This window comes from Stegastes partitus, unplaced genomic scaffold (assembly GCF_000690725.1).
Source record: "Stegastes partitus isolate 25-593 unplaced genomic scaffold, Stegastes_partitus-1.0.2 Scaffold1031, whole genome shotgun sequence".
Lineage (NCBI taxonomy): Eukaryota > Metazoa > Chordata > Actinopteri > Pomacentridae > Stegastes > Stegastes partitus.
Window position 1 is genome coordinate 181,379 of NW_007578762.1, and position 20,331 is coordinate 201,709.

Sequence of the window (20,331 nt, forward strand, 5' to 3'; positions counted from 1 at the left end):
TGCAGAAGAACACCCTCAGATGAAAATCCACCATGAAGAAAGTCAGATTTTTGGGATTCTTGCTCAAGTCTGCTGATCACAGGATAAGGCATGAACTGAGGCACACATACTTCTAAAGTTCTGTTAAATTTTCACAGCGGAACACTCAGTGTTTCTGCTGAAGTCCATCCACAGTCATTGATTAAACCCCTAAAAACTCACCTCTGTGTATCAAAGTTGCACATTTAGAAGTTTTTCTCCATAAAAAATATTACTTGTTGGCGTAAAACAGCTGAGATGTAACTCTGCACTCTTTCTTCCTCTAGAATGTGCAGATCTATGAGATCTTCGCCTCTCTTTACCCACACCTCCACTGCGGGATGCAGCCCGAGCTCACCAGCTCACCTATGAACCGAACACTAAAATTACTCCGCGATGCACAATTTCAAGTTGTAATATTGAAGTAGTACAAACCAAAAACTGATTCTGAAGAAGAGGAATGTGGAAAGCTGCACTCTGTTTTGTATGTTTCTTATGTATGAAACCCTGGATGACTGAATCCACTAAAAAAAAACACCATATGGACATTTTAAACAATAAAAAAGGTGATTTTCAGTGTTAACAAATTGATCTACTTTCCAAAAAAGTAAGAAGTGCAAACTTTAGGAATAGTTGGTCTAGTTTTTTAGATATGTTCCCTGTGAGAAAACTGTCATCATGAAACAATGTGGTGAAGAAACACTGTGGTTGTTGTGAGATCAGTATCACAATCCAACTTCAGGCTGAATAAGAGTGAGACGGCCACACAAGAGTTGAGACTAAAAATAAGTTTACTTTACAGGCCTAAAATGGAAATTAACCAAAGTACAAACAAAGTAAAACCAAATAAGGTGGGAGCTGGAGGAGAGAGGAGGATGAGCTGACCGCACCACCTCATAAACTGAAACAGGACCAGGTGAGATGAATCTCCTCCATGACGCCCAGAGGGGGTTTCACTTCAGGAAACAACTGCAGACATGATCTGTCCTCAGACGTACTCAGAGAAACGTTGTCAGGGTTTATCTCCACATGAAGGTGCCCTTAGTAACCACATTTATTAATGTTTATTTAAGATAAATAAAGCAAACTCTGAACCTGTAATTAACTTAAGAGTGATGGCTTGGGCAGTTAATTCAAATTAGCTACAACAACCAGAGATCAGTACTGACCCAGAACAGTGACCTCAAAACTCCATAATAAAAGTTTTTTTTTTTTAAAGGGTTGAGGAATGCCAAGAAAACGAAAAATAATGAGCTCAGTTATCATGACTGATTTATGTAATATATTTTTGTATAACCAAGGAAGGGCAGTATCGTCAAACTTTAAGGACAGCAGAAAAAGTACGAATTTAACATTTGTATAGGATAAACAAGGGTAGAAATACATAAACATATATTCAGCGCATTGCCATACTTCATTGTATAGACTGTGAAACTCATGTGTGCAAATTATTGCCAAATAATTTGTGGTTATAGAAGTTTGCTCCTTTTGCGCACACAGTGTACCGCGTTTCGGGGAGGACCTAAACGCGTCACAATGTTCATCCGGGTCACACGGACCTTCCGCTCGCTCGTCTGCAGACCGCTGCGGTGCGTGACACACATAAATAAACACCAAAGTTGGTACCGAAATTAGTTGTGTGAAGACTGCATTAAATGCGTTTTCTGTTTGTTTTCCTTTCAACCACGAAATATTGATGTAGTTACAAGAGAAAATATGCTGAACTACATGCATTTTAGCTAATGCATAATAAGTTATTTTATCGAGCTAGCATTAGCTAACTCGGTTAGCTGTCTGCGTTAGCATCCAGGAGGTACAGCAAGCTGGACAAAACCCAGACTGAATAAATCCGAGGAGAAGTCACGCAAGGTGAGTGTAATTTGATTCTGTGAAACTTCTGAAATGTACCCTTTACCGTGTTGCCTGCGGGCTAAAGCTAGCTGTTCTAATCACTGACGTTGTTTGTATCTTCATTGTTACTCAGCTAACGTTATCAGGCTTTTATGATCACATTCAAAGCTCCAGGTCAGAACGACCAGTTGAATTGTTTGAGAAAGATGAATTTGTTATCTTTCCCAAAGTCTTAATGGGGTCTAACAGTAGTAAGACGCCACTAACTTCTGCTACAGTGTTAGCTACTGTGTGCAGCTAAAGCAGAAGTGAACCAAATGTAATGTACAACCAGACGTTAAATATGTCAATGGTAGAAAACACAGGAGGTGCTATTTGTCTGGACATCAAGGTGTTTGAGCCTTCAATGAGGATACTGTAACGAAGAACAGGAGATCTTACAGTTTATCTTACAGACTTAACAATTTGAAGACATACTTGTGTTTGGAAATATGTGTTTATACGTGTCTTGTACTGAGACGTGAATGATAACTTAATTCTGTTAGAACGATCTTATGCAATGTGACTGTTGAGGCAATGATGCTTTCTTGAAACATAGATTAAATGTATGCATTGATATTGTGATCTACACTTTCTTTGTTGACATTTAAACATTTTTTTTAGCCAAGTCAGTTGATAGGAAATATCACTTGAATATGTTGTCCTTTTGAAATTTAGTTTGAATGCAGTGGGAGGTTGAATCAAGGATAACAGTGATGCCTCTCACTGATGTTTCAAGTCACAACACCGCATTAGAAGATAGTCCGAATGTTTAAACTGTAAATGTTCTCCCTTTAGGATGTCGGACTCAGACAGTGATGAGGACCAAGATCGTCCTTTTTCTCTCACTGGCTTCCTCTTTGGAAACATCAATGAAGATGGACAGTTGGAGGATGACAGTGTTTTGGACAATGTAGGTGTTTAAAGAGCATGTCAGCAACCTTTATGAGCAGTTTTTAAGTGGTAACATCATGCTTTGCATTTGAACTAAGGTTTTTAATTACTGATGGAAGTTATGTGTAGTGTACTGTTTTTTAAGAGTATAATTCATTTACACTGTCACTGAAATGTTTTGTTTCTGCCCTCTTTTCCTACATCAGGAGTCCAAAAAGCATCTAGCTGGTTTGGGTACTTTGGGTTTAGGCTCACTCATCACAGAGATTACTGCCAATGAGGATGAAGATAAGGAGGAAACCAGAGACTCTAGTAGTGTGGATGCAGAGGGTGAGTGTAAATCCATAAATTGATTTTCTATGAGTTGAGTCGGGCTGCATGCTGGGTCGGTGGTTAGCATCATCGTCTCACAGCTAGAAGATCCCTGGTTTTCCACCTGATCAGGACACCTGGGGTCTTTCTGTGTGGAGTTTGAATGTTCTCCCTGTGCAATGTGTTCTCCAGCTTCCTCCCACACAGTCCAAAAACATGTTGAGGTTAATTGGTGATTCTAAACTGTCTGTCGGTGTGAATGTGAGTGTGTTTGTTTGTCTCTAAGTGTAGCCCTGTGATAGACTGGTGACCTGTCCAGGGTGTCCCCTGCCTTCACACTGAGTCGACTGGGATAGACTCCAGCCCCCCTGCGATCCTACAGAGGATTAAGAGATGGATGGATGGATGGATGAGTGTAGTCACAAACAGAAAAGAGTAATTTTTTCAACTTTTTGCCTTGTCCAGGTTGGGTTAAAAGCACCGATGATGCAGTTGATTATTCTGACATCAGTGAGGTTGCTGAGGATGAGACAAAGAAGTACCGTCAAGCCATGGGCTCTTTGCAACCAAGCAGGAAAACAGGTGATTATCGCATTTTTAATGTTTGATTACTTTTGTTAAAATAGGATTTATTTTCTCAAGGTGTATAAAATGGATTTAATCATTGAAAAGCAAAAGATTTTTAGCCTAAATAGTAAAAGGAAAATTCCAAACGTGTTTTATGTTTGTTTTTTGTTTGCATTTTGTTTTCTTATCAAGGATTCCAAATTGTTGTTGGACTTTGTTACTTTTTTGTTTATACTTGCATTAATGTAAACATGTTTTCTCACTCATTAATTGCAGATGATGAGGATGACTATGATGCTGACTGTGAGGACATTGACTCGAAGCTTATGCCTCCTCCACCACCACCAAGTCTTCCTACAGCTGCTGCTAAGAAAGACGAACCCTCAACCCAAAGCCCAACTGGTAAGAACATGTCTACCCATATTTTTTTTCCCGTTGAGCAGTTGTATCTTACTCTTGTAGAGTTTGACATTTAAGTAAATTCAGGCTAGGTTTAAGTATTTAAGACACAGAATTTTGATAAAACGTGATTGTCCGTATTGCTGCTGTGACCTGTCACTGTCTGTCCTGGCAGTTGGGGAAGACGGTGATGGCATCATCCTGCCCTCCATCATCGCACCATCCTCTACGGCTGATAAGGTGGACTTCAGCAGCTCCTCCGACTCTGAATCAGAAACCGATCGTCCCTGCCAGGGCTCGGGGGCTGGAGGTCCCCCAGACAGGCTCACCCTCCCTCTTGCTGGCATCATGCAGAAAGATGCGGCCAAAGCATTGCCAAGTGTCACAGAACTCTTCCCAGAGTTTAGGCCTGGAAGGGTAAACCATTTTTATAGGCACTGCGCTAAGCTAAAATGTATTGTTAGGCATGCCAAAGGTTTATTTTATAATCATCATTTTAAATTCAAGAAGTGCACTGACTCAGTTTTGGATGTGTTACTAGGTGCTTAGGTTCTTGCGACTGTTTGGTCCTGGAAAGAACATGCCATCAGTTTGGAGGAGTGCCCGCAGGAAAAAGAAGCGGAAACACCGAGACCCTCAGCCTGGAACACCACCTCCAGAAGGAGAGCCCTCAGAACAAAGCCAGGAGAAGAAGTCTGGATGGCTTTACGAGTACGCTCCCCCTCCACCTCCAGAGCAGTGTCTCTCTGATGATGAGGTAAGTCTTCCAGTTTTACAGGCTGTTGTAAGTTTTCATGGTGTTAATTGTTAGCAATCTGGCAACATGTCATCGTATCCAGCACCTAGAATGCTTTTCTATGCTGTCCAGATAACCATGATGGCTCCAGTAGAATCAAAGTTTTCACAAACTTGTGGCGATGGGGACAAGGAGGCAGAGTCTCGACCTAAAGTAGCAGAATGGAGATATGGTCCAGCCCAGCTCTGGTACGACATGTTGGGCGTCCCTGAGGATGGAAGCCATTTTAACTATGGGTTCAAGCTTAAGGAACATCAGCCCAGTGAGCCTGAGAAGCAGGATGCACCTAAAGAAATTCCAGAGCCTATGCAAGAGGTACGCAGACACAGACATCTGTAGCCATAACAGGGAAACTACACTGTTTGTGTTTCTGATTATGTGTATTATGTGTCTGTAGGAACAGAGGCAGGGCGATGACGATGATAATGGTGATAGTGACGATGAAGAAAAAGACAAAGAGGCCCTAGAGAACGAGCTCTTCCTGATGGTCACTCAGCTGCAATGGGAGGATGATATAATTTGGAATGGGGAGGACGTAAAACACAAGGGCACCAAGACTCAGCGAGCCAGTCTGGCAGGATGGCTGCCGTCTAGCATGACCCGCAATGCCAATGCTTACAACGCACAGCAGGGTAAGATGCCAGGAGAAAATACAAAAGGGAATCTTGTTCTTTGTCTTTTCTGTGATGCAAATTACACACTATGCCCAAGCAGTATATGCAAAACTTGAATAAAATTGTTGCTCCAAACCAAACTCAACAGTTTTATAAAAATTTTAGTGTGCAGTAATAACTGATAGTGGAGCAGAATGTATGTAAAACTATTTTATTTACTATTTAATCTTGCAGGTCTAACAAGAAGTAATTCCCAACTGGTGCCACCTACACCTCCACCCATGCCCAAAGCATCTTCGATCTCTGGCTCTAAGCGGGAAAAAAACAGCCATGATAATCAAGGTCAGTTAATTATTTGGTCACAATGGACATAAGTTATTCACTGGACTTATTTATCTTGGGATAGTCTCTCATTTTCTGTAATATCTTCATTTATTTTTGTTTTTTTGCAGCCTCTCATGAAGAAGACTGTCCTTGGTTCTCCATTTTTCCAATTGACAATGAAGAGTTGGTGTATGGACGCTGGGAAGACAACATTATCTGGGATGACCAGGAGATGGATTATTTTCTCACACCACCTGTGCTCACACTGGATCCCAATGATGAGAATATCATTCTAGGTATATTCAAAAAATATTAAGCTGCACGGTAACTTCTGCTAAGATCTTAAATTAGCCACATCCTGTTTTAGTCTGCTTTTCTTGATACATGCTATGCTGCGGCCTTTTGTAGAAATTCCTGATGAAAAGGAGGAGACAACCTCTCACTCCCCATCAAAAGAGAATAAGAAGGAAACGGCAATCAAGAAGAGCCGCATCCTGCTGGGGAAGACTGGAGTGATAAAAGATGAGCCACAGCAGGTATGTCGTCTCATCAGCGCATGCATAAGCACATGTTTGAAAATGAAAATTGATAGATTATAAGCTGTGTGTCTTCAAGGAAGACATGGAAAGAAAAATGAAATGATAAAATACATCTCTGATAAGGAAGACCAGGGCTGACTCTGTGAAATAAAACAGATATATGATTATGTATACTATGCAAAAAATAAAAAGGGAAAACGGTTCATGGACACCCCCCATTATCAGTGTGGCAGAGCCTTGAGTGGAACCGGCTATTTCTTTCAACCCATGTAGGGTCCCAGCCTGATAGCCTGAGCTCCCCTTTAGGCTCTTCTCTACTCTCATCTCTCTCCCCCTGCTGTACTCTGCTCTCCTTCACTTTGTTCCACTGCTCCTCCCTGTCTCATGTTACTTGTCTTATACAATTAAATAAAACATTAACGTTAGATCATTTACACTCACATCACATCTGATTACAGTGTGAACACTATTTTTTACCGAACCATCATCGGTTATGAGTCAGTAAAAGGCTAATGATAACTGGCTAGTGTCATCTCCATCAGGTGTCTTTCTCTTCTTAGAGAAATATTTGAACAAGATGTTAGCTTAATGCTATCAGTTAGTTTACTCACGCTAGCGACACTGAGTTGGCACCGGGCCCAGTTAACGTAATCTGTCGATATGTTACGTTAGCTGGCCATCAATATTTTGCGAAAGTCTATTTAACTTGTAAAATCTATTCTGAGTTACCGTAAGCTAATAAGTCTACCTTTCCTCTGGTAAGTCGCTGCCCTATTCTCTAAGACGACCCTCCTCTGACTATCTGACCTGGAGCCTGGTGCTGGACTTGACATCACTTTCAAGGCCGCGCTCTCGCGAGTAATTAACGTTGTATTAACCTCCCAAAGACGAGAGACTGAGCAGGATAGTTCTCTGTAATTTACCTTAGTACTCACCAGTAATTAACGTTTCATTAACCCCCCGAAGAGTAGAGACTGAGCAGGATAGTTATCTGTGGTTTACCTTAGTACGTCTCGCGAGTACCCAGTGCAGGACTCTGCTGTGAAGGGGAAGACATGCGGCGGTGGTGTATTTGTGACAATAGGGAAAAAAAAAGGAAGGAATGAATGTAGAGGAAACACTGGATAGAATTCTTGCATCTGAAGCTAAAGAATTCTTACTATTGTTTGTAAACTGGAACTGTGAAACTTCACAGCTATTCTCATAATTCAATTAAAGCATTAAGAAGTTAGAAGACATTAACTAAATATGCTTTCTTTCAACTCAGAACATGTCCCAGCCAGAGGTGAAGGATCCCTGGAACCTTTCCAATGATGAGTTCTACTATCCCAAACAGCAGGGCCTCAGGGGAACCTTTGGTGGCAACATCATTCAGGTAATCAGCATCCCACAACAATACAGATAAAGCCGACAAGATGCCATCAACCAGGAAATACTTTAAATCGTCAGTTATTCTGTAAATATGTGGCAGAATCCTAAGTCGTACATAATTAAGCAATTAAGCAATAATTGATGTTGTGAAATATGACTGAGTAAATTTTCTGCCTTTAACAGCACTCAATCCCAGCTCTGGAGTTAAGACAGCCGTTCTTCCCCACTCACATGGGGCCCATGAAGCTTCGCCAGTTCCATCGGCCAACTCTGAAGAAGTACTCATTCGGAGCTTTGGCTCAGCCAGGCCCCCATGCTGTTCAGCCGCTGCTCAAACACATAAAGAAAAAGGCCAAGGTGGAGCTCTGCTCAAAACAAACGTTATTACTCTGTGAACATACAGATAACCTTGTAGTGTTTTTGCCATTTTTGCAATAATCATAATGGTGTACTGTTTACATGTGCTGAAATTTTTGTTGGATAGATGCGAGAACAAGAGCGGCAGGCAGCAGGAGGAGGAGACATGTTCTTCATGCGAACTCCGCAGGACTTGACGGGCAAAGACGGAGATCTGATCCTAGCAGAGTACAGCGAAGAATACGCTCCCCTCATCATGCAAGTCGGCATGGCTACCAAGATCAAAAACTATTACAAAAGGGTGAGAATAGTATTTTTTTCCACTTTCATGGCGAGAAACTGAGAAACACAGCAGCGCACACAAATAGTGTAAATGTAAGATCATATTCAAAGTCACCAAATTTTCACTGGTTACTTGTTCCTTAAATACAGTTGTTAAAACAGATGGTTACTATATTTTTCAGAAACCTGGAAAAGATCCTGGAGCGCCCGACTGTAAATATGGAGAGACAGTGTATTGCCACACTTCCCCTTTCCTGGGTTCTCTGCATCCTGGACAGCTGCTCCAGGTCAGCATCATCACACTCAAAGATTCAATATTTGGATTATGTGAATGTGTGACGCATCGCTGGTCTGTTATCTTGGCAAACTGTGAGCTGGTCTGCCCTTTTCTTTCAGGCATTTGAAAACAACCTCTTCCGTGCCCCAATCTACCTGCACAAGATGAAAGAGACAGATTTCTTAGTCCTACGAACACGACATGGCTACTACATCAGAGAGATTGTGGACATTATTGTAGTCGGTCAGGAGTGCCCCTTGTTTGAAGTTCCAGGGCCAAACTCCAAACGAGCCAATACTCACATCAGAGACTTCCTGCAGGTATGTTTGATAGCCCAACCTTTCCCAGAAACTCCAGATGGTGATGTCGCTGCAAATGTTCAGCTGTCACGTCTGTGTTCTGTAGGTTTTCATTTACCGCTTGTTCTGGAAGAGCAAGGATCGGCCCCGGCGAATCCGCATGGAGGATATAAAGAAAGCTTTCCCCTCCCACTCAGAGAGCAGCATCAGGAAACGACTCAAGCTCTGTGCTGACTTCAAACGTACAGGTAGACTTACACCCGTTTAGCATTTAGTGATCATTATCGTGAACTGGACTAACCTAACACAGCTGTGTAGAATCAGGGCAAGACTGAGGTTATAAAGAGATTCTGTGCTGTTTGAAGCAGCGTGAGCTCAGTGGTGTATGTGACTAGAATTGACAGCCAGGGATCTGAGCAGGGAAAGAGCTTTTTAGGCCTACTGTGGATTTATGCTAGAGATAAGATGTATTTATAGCACAGCATAAGGAAACAGCATATGGCTGTTGAGTATCACCAATTCATATATTTCTGCAATGTGCATATAATAAAAACAAAACAATGGCAAGATTTTACTTTCCATTCATTCATTTATTTATTAAATCTTTATTTCAATCTTGAAGAATCATTAAGGACATGCCCTTATTTTCAGTGATGTCAAGAGTATTCATCATCAAACAGAATAAATAGGGCAGTGACAATGAGGGGGGGAAAAAAACATCAAATCACGGTTAAATTCAAGTGCAGAGTTGTTTTTGATCATGGTTTGAAATTGACCTACAAGTACAGTTGTGTTAAGTTTCAGTGTTTGTTGTAAAATGTTCCAGGTGTTTGCAGCACAAAAACTAACTACATGGCTTTTTACGCTGCATTCTATGTTCAAGTAAACATGCCAGCTGAGAGAAAATGAATCAAGTGCCTTTTCCTCATGCCAGGGATGGACTCAAACTGGTGGGTGTTGAAGCCTGACTTCAGATTGCCTACAGAAGAAGAGATCAGGGCCATGGTGTCTCCAGAGCAATGCTGTGCTTACTACAGCATGCTGGTGGCGGAGCAGAGGCTCAAGGTAACACTATCCACCTCCAAGTAACTTCAGATGGTGTACATAAGTAAACAGTGTGTCTACTGCTTCACTCACAGTTATCTGACCTCTTTAGGATGCCGGATATGGTGAGAAGTCCTTCTTTGCTCCAGAGGAGGAGAATGAGGAGGACTTTCAAATGAAGATTGATGATGAGGTATTGATCCGAACATGTTGAAGTTAACTGATCGAGGCATGAGAAAACTTTTTAGATTCACACTGAGTCTGTCACACTTCCTAGGTGCGGACAGCTCCTTGGAACACAACAAGAGCCTTCATTTCTGCCATGAAGGGGAAATGCCTGTTGGAGGTTACAGGCGTGGCTGATCCCACAGGCTGCGGAGAGGGTTTCTCTTATGTGAAAGTGCCCAACAAGCCCACTCAACAGAAGGTCTGACTGTCCTCGTGAAGTTCTGCCACCTTGGCATTGTTTTCTGTACATGTTCTGCTTTGTGTTAGTATAGAGGGTAAAAAAAAAAAAACTTGGTTCTGTCCATGTTTCCAGGATGACAAAGAGCCACAGCCTGTCAAGAAGACTGTGACGGGGACAGATGCTGATCTCAGGAGGCTGTCACTGAAGAATGCCAAGCAACTGCTGCGCAAGTTTGGTGTTCCAGAGGAAGAGGTAAGACCAGAGTCATATGCTGAAAACTGATGTAGGAAAGCATCAAGCTTAAGGAGACGTTTCCCTAATTAGAGGATCCCTGTTTTGATATCAATAACCAGCTGAATTGATCATTTCAATTTTTCTGTTCTTGTGTCTTTTATTTTCTCTCTATGGAAATTCCCAAAAAGACTTTGAATGTGTTTTTGGAGTTTTTGTTGTTGGCGACAAATGTAAGAAAGACACATGGCACATTCGGGCTCGTTCAAACGATCATGTGTTTATTTGTGTGTTAGATCAAGAAACTCTCACGTTGGGAGGTTATTGACGTGGTGAGAACCATGTCGACAGAGCAGGCGCGCACAGGTGAAGGACCCATGAGCAAATTTGCCAGAGGATCTCGTTTCTCGGTCGCTGAACACCAGGAGCGCTACAAGGAAGAGTGCCAGAGGATCTTTGACCTACAGAACAAGTGAGACTCTCATCTTACACTCTAATAGAAACAGTATTCAGGATCCCGCCCGTGCACATCTTCAATACATTTTCTTGTTGCACCCCAACACAGAGTGTTAGAGTCGACAGAGGTGCTCTCCACAGACACGGACAGCAGTTCAGCTGAGGATAGCGACTTTGAGGAGATGGGTAAGAACATCGAGAACATGCTGCAGAACAAGAAAACCAGCTCCCAGCTTTCTCGCGAGAGGGAGGAGCAAGAGAGAAAGGAGCTGCAAAGGATGCTGATGGGTGAGGAGAGTGATCGGGACAACAAGGGACGCAAGGAGCGGCGCAAAGGCTTGTGTAAGTGTGCATTACTGATAGTAAACAGGTTCTTAATGGCACACTAAAGACACATGTGTTGCTGTGACTGTAATCATGAACTTTATTTCCCTTGACTTTGCAGCCAGTTCCTTGTCCACGAGCTCCCACAAAGACGATGACACATCCTCCGTCACGAGCCTAAACTCCTCAGCCACAGGACGGCGACTCAAGATCTATCGCACCTTCAGGGACGAGGATGGCAAGGAATATGTCCGCTGTGAAACGGTGCGCAAAGCTTCAGTAATCGACGCCTACACCAGGATCAGAACCACCAAGGATGATGAATTCATGTGAGTTCCAGTTATCATACTCATATTCTGATATTGCAGTAATTATTTGTTCCAAGGAAATGTTCCATCAAACTGTTTTATAACCAACCACTACTGAGCAGTGTTTAATTAATATAAAGTAAGCAGTGATAATAATTCACATCTCGGCTGCAACTTTAATAAACTTATGCCAATTAGTTGTGATGTGGCTGTAGGCACCATACATTTAATCTGTACTTTTGAATTTATTCACCTGTTCAACCTTTATTTAAACTGGGAGTACACACATTTACAATATAGTAAACATTATTTAAAGTAGTTACATTTTTACAATAAACTAATCAACTGAAACAAGAACAGCTGAATGTTAAATTAAATTAAATTAAATTAAGAACTGGAATTGCCCAAAGGATAAAAATAGAGATAGATTCAGGTGCACAGTGAGTAAAGTTGGATTCTCCAAGTTCAGTAAAAACACCTGGCACCAGCAGCACAATCTAATCATTTGAAAGTGTTCGGTAAAGGCCTGCATTTAAAAATAGCTATTAGGTAATGAAAGAGTAAAAAAATGACTAAACCTTATGAATAAATAAATAAAGCGTCTAACCAGAAGATCAGCTGCTATACTCCAGAGTGGACCTGAGCTCATTAAGGACAAAGACAGAGACTTCCTATTGTAGGGCCACTTAATTAGGTCCACGCCAACACCACAAATAAACAAGTGAATGTTAAAACAGCTTGTATTGTCAACCTTTGTGACTGCAGACGAAAGTTCGCCCTCTTCGATGAGCAGCACAGAGAAGAGATGAGGAAGGAGCGACGACGCATTCAGGAGCAGCTGAGGAGGCTCAAGAGAAACCAGGAGAAGGACAAGATCAAGGGACCCCCAGAGAAGAAGACCAAGAAGGTCAAAGAGAGACCAGACCTCAAGGTAAAAGTAAGCTTGCTGATTTAGTACTATACTTCTTTCTTTCACCTTTTCCTCACCACCTTCTTAGAACCCAGCTTGATGCAAATCTAAGGCCATTTTGCTTTTTGCATAAATAATAAATTCTTTCATTAATATTATCATATAACACAGGTAGAATATCGTCGTGTTCCTTAATGTTTGCCTCTTTTCCCTAGCTAAAGTGTGGAGCATGTGGGGCCATTGGACACATGAGGACCAACAAATTCTGCCCGCTTTATTATCAAACCAACGCCCCGCCCTCAAACCCAGTAGCCATGACAGAGGAGCAGGAGGAGGAGCTGGAAAAGACTGTCATCCACAATGACAATGAGGAGCTGATCAAGGTGGAAGGCACTAAGATTGTGCTGGGCAAACAGCTCATTGAAAGGTAGAAGAACGTTCTTTTATTCTTACTCTCTTGCCACTGAAAGAATTTTATCAGAGAGTTTTAGTGCATTATCTGTGACAGGTGCCTCTGTCAGTTTCTAACCTATTTTTTCTCCTACAGTGCTGATGAAGTGCGCAGAAAGTCTTTAGTGCTCAAGTTCCCCAAGCAACAGCTGCCACCAAAGAAGAAGAGACGCGTAGGCAGTGCAGTCCATTGTGACTACCTCAATGTAAGCTTTGTTTTACAGCTTGTTCTAACACGTTGTGAAGTCAGACTCCTTTTATCTGATTTTTTTTTTGCACCGTCTTTGATTTTTAATATCAACAGAAACCCCACAAGGCCATCCACCGCAGACGCACGGATCCCATGGTGACCTTGTCTTCTGTGCTAGAAAGCATCATCAATGACATGAGGGATCACCCCAATGTAAGATGTGACAGGCACGCACTTCACACTGTCATACACCGTCTCTCCTGCTCTGCAGTCTCATCCTTACTGCCTCTCCATGCAGACATACCCGTTCCACACGCCAGTCAATGCCAAGGTTGTGAAGGACTATTATAAGATCATCACTCGGCCCATGGACCTGCAGACACTGAGGGAAAATGTACGCAAGCGAATGTATCCGTCGAGGGAGGAGTTCCGTGAAGCAGTGGAGGTTATCGTCAAAAACAGCGCCACCTACAATGGTAAAGTTAAAGGAATATATTTCACAGCTCTGCGAGTTAAGAAACCTTGGCCCTGTGTTGAGATATCTTTTTGTTTTTGTCTCACCAGGGGCAAAACATCCAATAACACAAGTTGCTCAGTCTATGCTGGACCTGTGTGATGCCAAACTGAAAGAGGTGAGTGATTGTTACCAGCAGTGAAGATTTAAGGGGTTTTAATCTTATGCCACATCTTTCCACACTATTGTGAGTTTACCTATTAAATCTGTGTTTGTGCAGAAGGAGGACAGGCTGGTGAGACTAGAGAAAGCCATCAACCCCCTGCTGGATGACGATGATCAGGTGGCCTTCTCCTTCATCCTGGACAACATTGTAACCCAGAAGATGATGGTGGTTCCTGACGTGAGTCGCCTTCTTCTTCTTTCTAACCTCAGTCACTTTAAGAACAAGTGTAGTCAGATAATGACCTGCCCCTCATTCCTCCATCGTTCTGTTCCTTGTAGTCATGGCCGTTTCACCATCCTGTCAACAAGAAGTTTGTGCCCGATTATTATAAGGTGATTGTGAACCCCATGGACCTGGAAAGCATCCGCAAGGTAAGAGGATATGAGATGTCAGTCTGACAGTAAATATCATCATTGAAATTTGGCAGCGTGTTTAGCAACAGTGTGTGTCTTCCCTGGTTTAACAGAACATCTCCAAGCATAAATACCAGAACCGAGATGCGTTCCTCTCAGACATCAGCCTCATCCACACCAACAGCATCAAATACAACGGTAAATGTTTCTATCACTGTTACCATGACAGCATCTCCTAAAAATTCACAGTCTAAAACAGAGCTTTGTTGTTATGTAAAAATGCTGTTGTAACATCATCACTTGTGTGTCTCTGACAGGCTCAGACAGTCCCTACACCAAGACAGCTCTGGAGATTGTCAACGTGTGCAAGCAGACCTTGTCAGAGGTATGTTGAATCTGATCTCATAGTTTGTTCTTTGCACCTCAAGGGGAAGGGTTACGAGGATGAATGAGTATCATCAGGGCTACTACTACTCTTAACGAGAGTGTTTATCAATCTGTCAGTGAAACGGTACTCTTATTGGTTATTTTTTTAAGTGAATGAATTTAAACCGAAATAACATTGCTTTAATATCTCTCTACGTTTCCTTTTCTCTTTCACTCGTCATTTTTAGGTGAAAAGAATTGAATGCAGGACTTTTTATTTGGTTGTATTTTCACTGTGCGGTATTAATAGTTTTAATGAAGAGAAAAAGTTTGAAGTTTTTCCTTCACTGCCAACACCAACATTCAGTTAACGAAAGGGTGAAAATAACCTAAGACAGAGTTTTCCTGCAGCTCCTGAGTTACTAAATCTGCCCTGCATACGTTCTGAATTTCTAAACATTTCAGATTATGCTAGCTAAACAACCAGCTAGCTAATGGTTGCTTTAATTCATGAATTAATTAGCTGCCAAGTTGTTTCCATTGAATCAGTGATTTAATTGGAGATATATATATGGTAATATATTTTGACACATTTCACAAGATTCTCTTTTTTTTTTGCACTTCCACATCTTAGAATGGTTGGAGGACATATGAACTCTTCCCCATTCTAAGTAGTAAAAACACTGTAATGGAATAGCTTATGGTAAATGTTGTATTATAGAACAACCCACTGCTCCCATATTTTTAAGTACCACTATGCGATGGTTCAGATTTCATTCATTATGTGACAGCATATGTTTCCATACTTTCTCATAAACAGTTTTCTAATCAGTGTCAAATTCTCAGCCATTCAAACAATGTCATTTTTATGAGCAAGGAAAGTATTACCCTGTGTTGTAGTTTTTAATTGTTTTTGTGTTTCCAGTATGACGAGCACTTGACACAGTTGGAGAAGGACATTTCTACTGCGAAAGAGGCCGCTCTAGATGCAGCAGACTTGGAGAGTCTGGACCCAATGACCCCTGGGCCTTACACGCCACAGGTAAGAGGCCGTCCTGGGCCAAGTTTTTATTTGCTAGCTGGGCAAATGGTGGTTTTCTGGGCATCCTATTTGCACCACACTGTCAAGAGACATTAGGCTGCCAACTGTTTATAACGAGCCAGACCAAATAGTCTAAGGTTTTCCATGTGCAGTAGCTTCCTTGCCACACCCTGTAGTGCTCCTCCTGCCCTTGTTATTTCTTCACTTGTTCTCTGCACTAACTGTCCTTTCCAAACTTTAATCTCTACAATCTAGTTTCTTCACTGTAGTGTCTTCTTTCTCCCAACCCGTTTTTCTCCTTCGCTCCTGCCCTCTTGTCCTGTCTCCCTGTTTGTGTGTGCCGCTCTGTGTGGTGTTGGCCAGCCTGCTGATCTGTTTGACAGCGGGGCTTCAGGGAGTCTGCCCAGAGAGCCCAGCAGCCTTTTCTCTGAGGGACCTCTAGTGGTTGCTCCAGAGAAGAGAGGGGGGCAGGTATGGAGAGAGACAGAAATAAGGCTTGCAACCTCTCCTCTAACTATCTGCAGAGCATCCAGACTGATCAGGCGATTTTGTTGTTCCTAATGTTTTAGCCTGTGTGGTATACACTTAACATCAGAGTCTGACTTTGGCAAGTGTGACTTTTTATATTCTGCCCCTCAGGGTCGACACAGCAGGAGACCTGGGGAAGAAGAGTCCGATGTGGATATTGAAGGCTTTGAAGAGGAAGATGATGGGAAACCCAAGACCCCTGCTCCTGTAAGAAAGACAGATTTAATGATATGAGGTCACCAATAGCAAACAAATCTATAAAACAGGAAATGTATCCAGCAACTCTGAATTAGTTTAGTTTTAAGTTGTGTGACTGCTGTCGTTAAAAAAAAAGAGGAGAAAAAAAAAGATGGTCTGGTATTAGAAAGTGTGTTTTTAGATATTAAAAGTGACGATTATTTAAGACATTATGTTACTTCTTCATATTTTTCAGTGAGTTTTTACTTACTTTTTCTTTCCTTAACAGCTTTTGGTGTTCTTATTTACCTTCTGTTTGTATGGCCCATGTCTCTAGGCTGAGGATGCTGAAGGAGATCTGGAGGACGATGATGATGAAGAGGACATGTTGCTGCCGCCTCGCAGGCGGATGCATGATCAGGAGGAAGACGAGGATGATGACGAAGAGGAGGGAGACAGTAGAAGATCGAACCGCCCAGCCCAAGCCAGCGTGCTGTATCAGGACCTGCTCATGTCTGACGGAGAGGATGATGCCAGTGAAGAGGAGGGCGACAACCCTTTCTCCTGTAAGTCCGCTGGTAGTGCTGGAGCAGAAATGGAGTACTTTCATTTAAAAATGAATCTTCAGGAACAATTTCTGTCCATCCTACATTCAAAAATTCATAATCTGTGAAAAGGCGTGTTGGAAACACACAGCGTCTACTTAAATGTCTATTCTTAGAGTATTTGCATGGCTTTGCGTTTCTACACACTGTGTAAAATATCCTGATGCGTTGTGTGTTGCTGCAGCCATACAACTGTCAGAGAGTGGCAGCGACTCCGACAGAGAGCTTGATGTGCGACCTGCACCTCCTCGGAGAGCTCAAGACACAGCTCGCATGGGCATGGAGCAGGACGAGAGCATGATGTCGTATGAAGGGGATGTGCCCGATGAGCCACACATGGAAGACAGCAATGTCAGGTACAACAAGCAATCAATACTGTTTTCTAATACAATACTCAAGAATGTAGATGATTTCTGTCTCATCAGAAAGTCACACGCAGGTATCTAAAAAATTGGCATTTATATTTAGCTTTCATCACTTAAAAATAGTGATCAGTCAGTATTAGTGGTGCAAATATCTAACAGTTATCTTAACCATTAGTTGGCATCAATCAGTAACTGAATAATCATTAGTGTGAGTCATACACAGTGAGCATTATTCTGATGATGGGGTTAATTTTTTAATTTTCTTTCTGACTTTTCCTACTTCTCTGTCTCAGCTACGGCAGCTATGAGGAGACAGAGAGTCGCAGTCAGCTGCCACCATCTAGCATGGGAAACGGAGAAGAATACGGCATCAGCGAGGAGGAGGAGGAAGATGAAGAAGATGAAGCGCGAAGGAGAGGCCCTGCTGTGCTCTCCCAGGTCCAGCTCAGCGAAGACGAGGAAAGCGAAGAGTTCAGATCAATTGGGGGAGACAGCGACATGGACTCCGACAATTAGGCAAATTTCCTTTTTTTTTATGCGCAGTATTATGAAGACATTTGTAATCCCAGTTTTAAAACTGAGAAAATGCGATTTTTCAGGTAAATATGTACATTGTTCTCACTTTGTAAATGATGGTTAATGTTTATAGCATCCTGCTGTTGCTCTGTTGTACCTTTTGCAGTACAATCAGCACATTGTAAATTTCTGTTTGCTTTTTATATGTTCAATTAATACTGTGTACCATGATGTATCTTAACACAGAAGTGTGTATTTGCTTGTTTTGTACTGTTTTAACTCAATACTCTGCAATCAGAAAAATATTTCATCACCTGTGTTTCTACCCCATTCTGAATAAATATACAGAAGACAAGGAAACAGCAAATCATGACTACAAACAAAAACTAATTAGCATTTCTTCTTCTACTCTTTGAAGTGACAGAATTCTCATCTGTACTAAATGACTGTTTTCTCATACTGTTCCAGTTAGGAGTAGATCAGAGGAATTCAGGTCTGCAGTTCACCTTCTGTTTTGACAGATTAATATTTCCTCTTATGAAGGGAAGAATCAGGAAAGCCAACTACAGACACTGTATCTTTCTTTCTTGTTTAGATTATTACAATTTTTTGAAATCTAGTGTCTGTTTCTTTGTTCATTCTGCTTCCTCGCACTGTAATGAAGGACATACAACACCAGTGACAGGCTATGGTTACTTATAACTGAACATGCAATGGATGCATATTATGTCGGTTACAAAAGAAATAACTGAGGTGTAGAATGAAAGATTTCATTATTTGTGCTCATTGGTTGAAAATCACTGCGTATATTTTGAAATGCAATCAAAGTAAGTGTTTAGTTAAAGGATGCTGATTGAGGTTAGTTTTTTTTATTTTATCAGGTGTTAGTCAGTATAAAGAGTTACAGTTCTGTATCTGTTTCTTTTGTGTTGTGGTTTCCCTCACTCACTTTTAGGTATCAAATCTTTAAATCTTGTGTTTATGGAGAGTTCATGTGTCTGTGGTTCAGTCACAGTGAAGCATGTTCATAAACACGGTGAACAGCAGAGGGTACTCCAACACCAAACCGTCACTTTCAGCAAACAAACTATTGAATGTCTTTGTTCACAAAGTCTGAACTGACTCGAGCGTTTCCTCACCAGGTTGCCATGATAAACATTTGCACAGCGACTTTGTTCTCTATTATCTGTGCCGTTGCTAGTAGATGTCAACGGCTCCTATTCAAGCACAAGGAGCAAACAAGAGATCAAAGAAAAGTGAACAGGAACTGACTTTTAATAGGTTGGTTATTAATGAAAGAAAGGTTGAGAGCCACAGCAGTGTAAACAGCACTGCAGGTGACATGTAGGAACACAGTGGAAGAAGTTCAGCTTCTCTGAGAGTTGCAACATCTAGACTTGGGCTTTATAATCCCCTCATTTGGTGAGTCAAGGATTATTAGATGAACTAAATCATGTCAGCACAAAAACATCAGCAAAATGTAGCCACCACTGAAGTAGTGGAAATCATTGAATAACTTCTATGAAAGAGTCACACCGAACCCACAGGTCTGTTTCCTGTAATGTCGCTTCATTTTATGCAGACTTCACCTATTTAGCTTCTCTAACATGACGGCAAACTGCACGCTTCCTGTTGCTACAGCTCTGCAGAAAGCGGCTCGTTCTGTAGTCGCCCACATTAACTTGAAGTTTGACGGCACTTCCGCATTCAAATCAGCCATAAAATCTATTTGAATCACTTCCTGTTCAAGTGTTAACAGTTAATTTAGCTCATGCAGCTTGCATCGCAGCAAAACCGCTCAGATGGGTGAATTTATCAGCATTATCCTCACATTTCTACAATTATGTAACGTCACTGAATTTCTACAACAGTTCACATGATTTGGGCTTTTAAAACAACACAACATGGGGGTTTTTGTTGCTCCTGTCATGCTTTGCTCACAATAATAATTGATGAGATTTATATAGTGCTTTTCTTACTCAAGGAGTAACTCAAACACTATCAATTATTCATTCACACACATTCATTCCAGTGGTGGTAAGCTATGAGTGTAGCCACAACTGCCCTGGGGCAGACTGACAGAGGTGTGGCTGCCATTCTGCGCCCACGGCTCGTCCGACCACCACCTGGAACAATCCATTCATGCGCATTTACATCAGGCAAGATGGGTCAAGTGTCTTGCTCAAGGACACCACGACCATGACACAGGCTATAGGGCGGAATCAAACCGCCGCCCTTCCCATCATTGACCGACTCACTCTCCCACCTGAGCCACAGCCGCAGCACATGATGTGCACATTCTTGCATTCCTACCTACTGGTTGTTTGAGGGGAAAGTCACTCAGCATGAAGAGTTCATACAGACACAGCACAGAGCAGCATACAACAGCATGAGGGATTCTTATACAAGCACGAATTAGTTTACAATCTACAGCTATT

General features: G+C 41.9%; 1 protein-coding gene across 2 annotated transcripts; it reads left to right on the forward strand.

Moving 5' to 3' along the window:
• Positions 1–1,596: 1,596 nt before the first annotated feature.
• Positions 1,597–18,512, forward strand: taf1 (TAF1 RNA polymerase II, TATA box binding protein (TBP)-associated factor). Of its 2 annotated transcripts, none has more exons than XM_008295220.1 (40): positions 1,597–1,887; positions 2,707–2,821; positions 3,009–3,132; positions 3,580–3,696; positions 3,958–4,083; positions 4,256–4,497; positions 4,622–4,837; positions 4,949–5,191; positions 5,274–5,508; positions 5,725–5,832; positions 5,943–6,110; positions 6,223–6,350; positions 7,621–7,728; positions 7,908–8,081; positions 8,209–8,382; positions 8,546–8,650; positions 8,760–8,960; positions 9,046–9,187; positions 9,874–10,004; positions 10,096–10,176; positions 10,261–10,410; positions 10,525–10,644; positions 10,920–11,095; positions 11,189–11,421; positions 11,525–11,732; positions 12,477–12,648; positions 12,837–13,048; positions 13,169–13,277; positions 13,376–13,474; positions 13,560–13,737; positions 13,826–13,893; positions 13,996–14,118; positions 14,220–14,312; positions 14,408–14,492; positions 14,612–14,679; positions 15,586–15,702; positions 16,342–16,437; positions 16,745–16,973; positions 17,197–17,368; positions 17,671–18,512. In XM_008295220.1, the coding sequence occupies exons 2-40, from the start codon at positions 2,708–2,710 to the stop codon at positions 17,891–17,893; spliced, it is 5,868 nt and encodes a 1,955-aa protein (XP_008293442.1). In that variant the 5' UTR covers positions 1,597–1,887; position 2,707; the 3' UTR covers positions 17,894–18,512. The 2 variants fall into 2 exon arrangements, with proteins under 2 accessions (XP_008293442.1, XP_008293444.1); XM_008295222.1 differs by having other exon boundaries at positions 12,477–12,642.
• The last annotated feature ends 1,819 nt before the right edge of the window (positions 18,513–20,331 follow it).